Source organism: Mauremys mutica, chromosome 13 (assembly GCF_020497125.1).
Source record: "Mauremys mutica isolate MM-2020 ecotype Southern chromosome 13, ASM2049712v1, whole genome shotgun sequence".
NCBI classification, from domain to species: domain Eukaryota; kingdom Metazoa; phylum Chordata; order Testudines; family Geoemydidae; genus Mauremys; species Mauremys mutica.
This window is the reverse complement of record NC_059084.1, coordinates 41229840-41238869: the sequence shown is the minus strand read 5'-3', so window position 1 is coordinate 41238869 and position 9030 is coordinate 41229840. Positions and strand designations below refer to the sequence as shown.

The 9030-nt window shown below is 40.4% G+C and overlaps 1 protein-coding gene across 1 annotated transcript; it reads right to left on the bottom strand.

Annotated features, from left to right (window-relative positions):
• Positions 1 to 4154: 4154 nt before the first annotated feature.
• Positions 4155 to 5129, bottom strand: LOC123347336 (olfactory receptor 5V1-like). Its single transcript, XM_044984750.1, has one exon. The coding sequence runs from the start codon at positions 5127 to 5129 to the stop codon at positions 4155 to 4157; it is 975 nt and encodes a 324-aa protein (XP_044840685.1).
• Positions 5130 to 9030: the final 3901 nt, after the last annotated feature.

The window sequence follows — 9030 nt, the reverse complement described above, 5'->3', positions numbered from 1 at the left end:
AAGAAAGGGGAAGTTGATAGCAATGGATATAAATCAGAAGTAAGGAATTGTATAAAATTAATATGGGAACATAAGGGACACAATGAGAAATCTTTGGTCAGTCGAGTTTAGGACAATACTAATTGTTTGCTTGTTTTTTTGTTTGTTTGTTAATTATAAGGAACAAAAATATATTGTCTCTTTCTAGATAGAAAAGTTATAATTATAACAAATAATGCAGAAAGTGCAAAAGTGTTCAATAAATATTTCTGTTCTCTGTTTGGGGAAAACACATTATATAGTCTTTTCATATGGCCATGAAAAAACTCTTTTTCTTCCACTAGTATTTCAGGAGGATGTTAAACAGCACCTACTAAAGTTAGACATTTTTAATCAGCAGGTCCTGATAACTTGCATCCAAGAGTTATAAAAGAGCTGGCTGAGGTACTTGTAGGACTCCTAATATTTATTTTCAGTAAAGCCTGGTCTACACTACGTGTTTAAACCGGTTTTAGGAGCGTAAAACCGATTTAACGCCACACCCGTCCACACTAAGAGGCCCTTTATATCGGTATAAAGGGCTCTTTAAACTGGTTTCTGTACTCCTCCCTAACGAGAGGAGTAGCGCTAATATCGGTATTACCATATCGGATTGGGGTTAGTGTGGCCGCAGATCGACGGTATTGGCCTCCGGGCGGTATCCCACAGTGCACCACTGACCGCTCTGGACAGCAATCTGAACTCGGATGCAGTGGCCAGGTAGACAGGAAAAGCCCCGCGAACTTTTGAATATTTCCTGTTTGCCCAGCGTGGAGATCCGATCAGCACGGGTGGTGATGCAGTTAAAAATCAAAATAAAGAAAGAGCTCCCGCATGGACGATGCGGACGTGATCGCTGTAAGGGCAGGCAAATCTGTTCTATCAGCGCTCCGTTACAGAAGACGAAATTCAAAATCTTTTTTAAAAAATTAGAAGATTAGAATAATGTTGTGCTAAATTTTAAATGTGTAAACAGGATGTCCCGGGTAATTATAGGCCAATCAACATGACCAATCTCAGGCAAGATAATGAAGTGATTGAAATGAGACTCAATTAATAAAGACTTAAAGGAGGGTAATATAATCAAATGTTAATTTACATGGCTTTATGGCAAATATATACAGTCAAGCTAACTTGATCTTTTTGTGTGTGTATAAAGTGTTTGGTTAATAAAAGTAATATTGTTGATGTAATATTACTTAGACTTTTCTAAAGAGTTTGACTTGGTACAGCAAGACATTTTGATTAAAAAATTAGAATAATATAAAATGAACCTGGCACAGAAATGGATTGAAAATTGGCTGATAGGTAGGGTATCAAAGTATACCTGTAAATGGGGAGTTGTCATCTAGTCCGTGTGTTTCTCACGGGGTCCCCAGAATGATCACTTCTTAGCCCTACGCTATTTAAAATTTTTATCAGTGACCTAGAAGAAAACATAAAATCATCACAGATAAAGTTTCTAGATGTCAGGAAAGTCAGGGAGAGGGGTAAAAGAAAAGAATTGCCGAGAAAGTCTTTGACGGTCTGGAGTGGGAGTATCTCGGACATATTTTGGTAAGCTGTGGTTTTGGAAATCAGTTTTCTAAGGCATATTAGTCCTATATATTCAACCTGGAGCATCTGATTTGGTTAATGGTCACCAGTCCCCACCTTTTAATTGGTTATGGATACAAGACCAGATAGCCTCTTACCCCTGTATTGTTTGCATTGGCAATAGTGCCATTTCCAACAGATGTGAGAAATAGCCCTTTGGTAACAGATACCAAAGCATATTCTGGTATAGAACACAAAACAGCTCTCTATGCTGCCGATGTCTTATATTTGCAGGATGATCCAGAAACCTTGTTAAAGATGACTTTGGAAATTGGTCAGAGATCAGGCTTCAAAATAAACTCTGAGAAATCTGAACATTTAGGAATGAATATTCCTGAAAGGGTCAAAACCAACTATTGTCAGCTACATACATTTAAATGGGTAAAGGTGTCTTTAAAGAATTTAGGAATAAATCATTGAGAAGAAACATAAAAATCCATTTAAGGCAAATTACCCTCCACTATGGAATAAAATAATAAAAGATTTGGAGGAACTGAACAAATATGAATTTTTTTGGCTAGGCAGGGCAGCTTCAGTAATGAAGAATGTCGTCCCCCCCATAAGTTATTATTTTTGTTTCAGTACATCCCTGTTGGTATGCCTGACATGACATTAAAAAGATGGCAGGGTGCGCTATTAAAATTTATATGGAAACATAAAAGACAAAGGGGAAGTTCTAAAGTTCTGCATAAACCTACAAAGAGGGGTGGATTACCTTTCCTAATCTGTCTTATTATTATTACGCATCACAATTAAAAGATGTGATCATCTGGCCTAACAATAGACCATTCAAATACTGGGTTAAATTCAAACAAGGCTGGTGCAGAAATATAGCTATTTATAGTAATTGTTGGGTTAAAAAGAAATGTAGGTCATCAAAATTTTTTAAAAATCACCCATTCATCTAGACTACCTTAGCAGCTTTAGAAAAATTCCAAATTTGTTTTAAATTTCTGTTGCCGATGCTGAGGCCCTCCCTTAATGGCTTTCATTAATAATCAGGAATTTATCCCTAGAGTATATTAAAGTGAGTATTCATAGAATCAAATAACTAGAGGTTATCTAATCCAGTCATTGTGTGTAAGAGTTGAGATTACTCAATTCGGACAGCTGCTCCTGAATCCTGATTTGAAATCAAACCAAAAGTTATGTAAAAATGTACAAAACATAAAGATCTTGTATTTTCAACATTTACAAGTCAAACATTTTACTGTGTAATCCGTGTCTATTTAGCCTTTTAACCACATTTGAGGAGCTGAATCAGGTTCAAGCTGGAACAAAATGTTTAATTTGTAAGATACATGCAATTTTGTTTGAAAAGGGTGTTAATAAGAAAACAACCCAGATAAAATGATGGGAGAGGGATTTGGACCTGGACTGAGTGGAAACTGACCTGGATGAGTGGGTCTGTACACAGGAAAGAAGATATACATCTTCAATTTATGTAGCTCATAAAGAAAATGCTTATGAATTAATGTGAGTATGGCATTTGACTCCAGTCATGATCCACCACATTTTTGCTACTAGGAAGGCACACTGTTGGACAGGTTGCAGGGAAAGGGGAACATACTTGCACATGTTGTGATTGTGTATAGGAATTAGCCAATTTTGGGAGGAAGTAATTAAAGAGATTCACTTTATGACAAAATACCAGTTTCCCAGAGATCCCCTGGACTTCTTACTTAATGCTCCAGTAAAGGCTTTACATTTTAAACAGAACAACATGTTAATGTCTTTTATTTAATTGATAGCAGTAATACTCTATATGGCACAATATTGGAAAAATATGATGTCTCCTCTTATGGAACTGGGATATTGTCAAAAATGGATTGTCCTTGTAATTGAAAAGCTTTCACAGCAAGTACATACACAAGAGAAGCACCAAAGAGAGGCTAGTCAGGGTTAGACTAGATGACCCTTGTGGTCCCTTCTAACCCTACGGCTCTATGATTCTGTGAGAAGAAAGGCTCCCCAACCAGCAAGCCATAATCTTGAGCCAGATTCTTTGAATATTAACCTGACCCTGAATAAGTAACGTATAATATAATAACTTAATGTTTTATTACAACTTTGCCGTAATAAAAAGGCTTCAAAAACGAAAAATATATTAGTAGTATTCACGGAAGGAAATGTTCAGAGATGCATAGGATTGTTTCTGATCTCTTGAAAAAGACATGTAGACATGTTGCAGCTGTTCATTAGAGCCAATCCAACCGTAATTGTTAATGGAGTTCTTGTTTTCCTCCACTGAGTTATTTGTGAATTTATGTTGATTTCTTTTAATGTTTTGCCAAATAAATTGGATGGTCAATCTCTTTTGCCTATGGGTTGTTCTTTCCTGAGCTGGTCATTTTGACTCTTTTTTTAAATTCACACTTGATTGCTAACATCCATTGCTAATTTTGCTTTAGAGACATCAAATTTCTGAAAGCATTCCTTATACCTTCAGACTTTTTCAGGGCTTCTTGACTTCCTCTCCACTGAAACTCCAGAACACCTGAAATGCTAACTGCTCTCTGATTTCAGTCACTTGGGTCACCTTATGGGATGTTGCTCTTCTTTAGGAAAGTGAACACTTTGCTTCCAACCTTTCGCAGGGCACCTTTGACCTCCTTGTTCCTCAGACTGTAGATGAGGGGGTTGAACATGGGAGAGATGACTGTATAGAGCAGGGAGAAGGCCTTGTTTAAAGCTGGTGACTGGTTACCTACAGGGGCTCCATAAACAATAATGATGGTGCCATAGAAAATCAAAACAACCAGGAGGTGTGAGGAGCAGGTGGAGAAGGCTTTTTGCTTCCCAGTGATGGAAGGGATCCTCCGAATGATCAAGATGATCCTATAGTAGGAAATCAAGGTTAGTAGAAACGGGACTAGGGTCACACAGGCAGACACTGTGAAAGACAGAAATTCAACCAAATGAGTGTCAGTACAGGAAAGTTTTAACAGAGGCATGAAATCACAAAAGAAATGGCCAACCTCCTTGGAAGCACAGAAAGGCAACGTAAAAGTCAAGACCATCATTGCTATAGGAGTCAGGAAGCCAGTTATCCAACAACCAGCTGCTAGCTGAAGGCAAACCTTAAAGTTCATAACAGATGCATACGACAAGGGATGGCATATCGCTAAATAGCGATCGTAGGACATGATTGATAAAAGGAGGCACTCAGTGACTGCCAAAGATCCAAAAATGTACAACTGGGCTACACAACCCATGAATAAAATCATTTCCCTCAGTGTAAGGAAACTTCTTAGCATCTTGTGGACAATGGTGGTGGTGTAGCAGATCTCCAGGAAAGATAAGTTACCCAGGAAGAAGTACATGGGGGTATGTATATTGTGATCAGCTGCTATCACCAGAACAATTACGATGTTGCCGGACATGGTTATGGTGTAGATGAATAAAAATGTCACAAAGAGTAAGGGCTGCATTTCATGGAAGTCTCCAAACCCCAGAAGAATGAATTCTGTGATGGCTGTTTGATTCTCTTTATCAGTTACACCCACATGCTCCATCTAAAAAAAAGGAAATGGACACAAAGGAAAATTAAGTGATTCATAGATTTCAAGGTCAGAAGAGACCATTGTGATTATCTAGTCTGACCTCTTGTTTAACACAGGCCAGAGAACATCACTGAAATAATTCACTTTGAACTAGAGCGTATCTCACATAAATGTTATTATTCAATGGAACCTCGTCAACTACAATCCCCTTAAAGGAAGTACAGGTGACAAGAATATGCTTCATCTGAACCAAACCCCCAGCTCCAACCATAGAAATAACAAAAATTAAAAAGAAAGATTCTCAACATACCCCATACACACATCAAATATCATCAGAAAATATGGGCGAAGTTTAGTATGATTGTTTGTCTACTTCAACAGGGCTTAAGAAGAGACCCTATCTATCTATCTATCTATCTATCTATCTATCTATCTATCTATCTATCTATCTATCTATCTATCATACCTACAGTAAGTACGATGAAGTAGAAACTGAATAACAAATACAGACAATAGTATTAAATATTATATAGACTATTGTGGTAGTTATCCCCATGCAGAAATGCAAAAATTAATACAAAATAGGTGTAAATGACAACACAGAATACAAAATTGGAAAGAATCAAGCCCAAAAGTTTTACTGTAATTTTGTATTATGGTTCAGTTCCCTGTTGTTCACAAATGCCAGAAAAGTATGATTATATTTATCCTGATTAACAACTGAAGACACTTTTACCTTTTGGCTGTGGCCGTTATATGTAATTGTAACCCTTGCTTTCACCTCTCCAGCAATCAGAATCTTGTTTCTCTGGTTCCTTCTTCTCACAGCATGTTGTCCTCTAAAGTAAATAAGAGTTACATGAAAATATACATCATCCCCATTTTTGACCTTCAAACAGTGAATTGTGTATTAGCAGTCCCAACTCAGAAATATATAAAGACATATTGTCTCATTTGATAACCCAAAAGGCACTAATTACACTATTTATAGAGTGTGATCAGCAGTGTTATTTAAACCAGACTACTAGGTCTTGTGGGGATATTCTCCTCTCAGCCACCATATCTCAGGGCTTGGGCCAAAGCCCTTTGAACTCAATGGAAGGCTCCCACTGGATCAGACACTAAGCTCTTGTGGTTAAAAGGTGAAAATTATGCCCCTTTTGGTTTAATCTAGCTACCTTTCTCACAGAAGGCCAGATCCACCTCTGCGCAGACAGCTAGCACTCTAACAATGGGCTATGAGAAGGGAATTAAGGCGATCATGTTCCCCCAACCCACTGTATTACAACATGGATTGGGATGCTTAGATGTCAATAAAGATGTGTCTTTCGTTCCTTCAGGGATGTTGGAAAGTCCTTAAAAATAGTAAAGTGCCTGCATCAATTGTGCATCTATCTATCTATCTATCTAAATTCCTCCCCATCATCCACACTCCAGAGCAGTGAGGAACATTGAGGAAGGAAGTAAAGGTGGTTTTGCAACAAACTGGACCTAATTGTCCTCTCATTCACACTGTTTCTCTATTGACATAACTCCACTAAAGTCAATGTAGGGACTGATTTCCTAAGAGTTCTGATGGGTTTATGCACCCAACTCCCACTGTCTTTCAATTGGATTTAGGTACAATTTAAAAACCCCTAAATGACTTAGGACCAGATTTTTTATGGTATTTACCTGCTTCAAGATTCTGCTGGGTACATAACAAATAAGAGGTAGGCACCTGCCCTGCTGAGATGCTATGAAAAATCTCACTGTCACAGATTAACAAGGTCTGGTCTATGTCCCAACCTTTAATCAGTCTCCTGGGAGTGCCCCTTTAGGGTACTGGACCCTAAGGACACACACTGGCTCACTGGGGAAAGCCTCTGGCCTCCACCACTCCAAAACTGAGCCTGCAGTCATCAGAAATACCCATCTCTCTGTGTGGCTCCCTCAGTGAGTGCAGCCAAGCCAGACTTGCCCTGCCCCTTCAGAGCGCAACGCTCTCAGTATCTGCGGTGTCAACAGGCAGCCCTTTCAGAATAAGGTGACCATTCATGTGGCCTACAGCATCTGAAAGCCATTAGGTTAGCATTATGAAGCAAAGGCTAAGAGAGAGTTCACACTGGCCAGAGCCAGGGCTCCTCTGAGCCATACTGTCGGAGGGTGTATTTTGGCTCGATTTCTCCCCATATCCTTTGTCTCTCAGTCCCCACTGAGCAGCTGAGTTTCAGTGACCTCAGTTCTTAAAACAGACATCTGACACCTTCTCCCTTTACTCCCCAACTCAGGGTTTTTGCTCTGCTTCCCTGCGAGGGGGAGAGTATTCAACTTTCAGCCATTAAGGTTTCCCATTGTCTTTCCAGATTCTCCATTGATACGTATTGATTCCATCCCAGACAGTTCTAGTGGCTCTATGTCTCCGATCTGTAGTCTGCTCTCCCATGTCCCAGGGAGAACATCATTTCTTTCCCCGAAGGGGTAGTGACGCCAAGGGGACTGGTACAGAAGCCATACAGGAATTCCCCACATTTGCCGCACCCACTAGGGGATAGATTAGGAACCACACTGCTGAGCATTATGATGTCTAATCTTTAGGCACCTAGACAATAGAAAAACCTGAGTTAGGTGTCCAGGCTGCCTGTGTAATGCACGAAGAGAGATGGGCACCTAAAAATGGAATCCACAAAACCCAGCAACCTGGGTGGCTCCCCCACTAAGCCAGATGCTGATGAAAGGAGGGTGTCTTAGGCTCCGCTCCTCTTTAGGAAGTTGGCACCTATTTCTGCTTGGCACCCACAACCATAAACACTCTCCTAGAGTCAGGTGCCTAAGCTGACTCTAGGGGAAGTGATTTTCTTTGAGAAACCCTGGAGGAGCAGCAGGCACTGCTGGTGGTCACCTGATAACTCTATCCACCTATTGAGTTCCCAGAGGGTGGGTGGGCATGAGATGAAGGCCCCTCCCCCAGCCTAAAGTGTGGAGCTACTGAACTCCGGGCTCAACTGAATTCAGGAGATAACTAATGAAAAATAAGGACAGAGTGAGGGTCACAGGACCAAAAGCAGGGAACCAGAGAGGGTAACTGATAAGTTTATCCAGTGGTTAGACCCTTACCTGGGATGTGGGAGATATGGATTCTATTCCCTCCTCTGCCTAATAGAGATAAATAATTGGATCTCCTACCTCTGAGAAGCATCCCCTAACCACTGGGCTATGGGATATGCTGGAGTCGGTGGTTCTCAGTAACTCCTCTCCAAGCTGTTCCACTTTGGATAAAATCCGTGACTAGTCATTGGGCCAAAGAGAGTGAGAGTGACTTTATAGCATGGAGGAGCTCATGTTTACCCCATGGTGGGAAATCCAGGCTCCAGTCCCCCTTCTTCAGTGAGTACATAACCCAGAGTAAAACAATTTCTACAGGAGGAATTGAGAGAAAGCCACATCAGGCTACCCCATAGGTTAGAGCACTCGTTTGAGTGGTAAAAGTTCCCAGTCCAAATCCTTTATTCCCATCAGCCAGAGGGGGGAGGTGAATGTCGGGTGAGTGTTTTCACCACTAAGCTAAAAGTTATAAGGTGGGCTCCTCCTCCAGCTGGATTGTGAATGGGCACAGATTCAGTAGGTCCCCCACCGATCTCCCCTGGTTTGTGGATCACTCTGGAGCTAAGCCATCTAGACACCTAGAGCGAGACAGGAGTCTGCATGCCTAAAGTCAGAAATTTAGGCACCTAGGGAACTTTTACAGTGAAAATTTAGGTGCTGAGTAAGTTTACATGTCTATGGGGTGAGGAGGCAGCCGAGAGGAAGTTTTGTGAATGCCAGTGGAGCCTAAATCTGGTATTTAGGATCTAAAGTACAGTTAGGAGCCTAAATTCCTTTGTGAATCCAGCCATAGGTGCCTATCTGCATCTTTAGGCACCTCAATTCATTT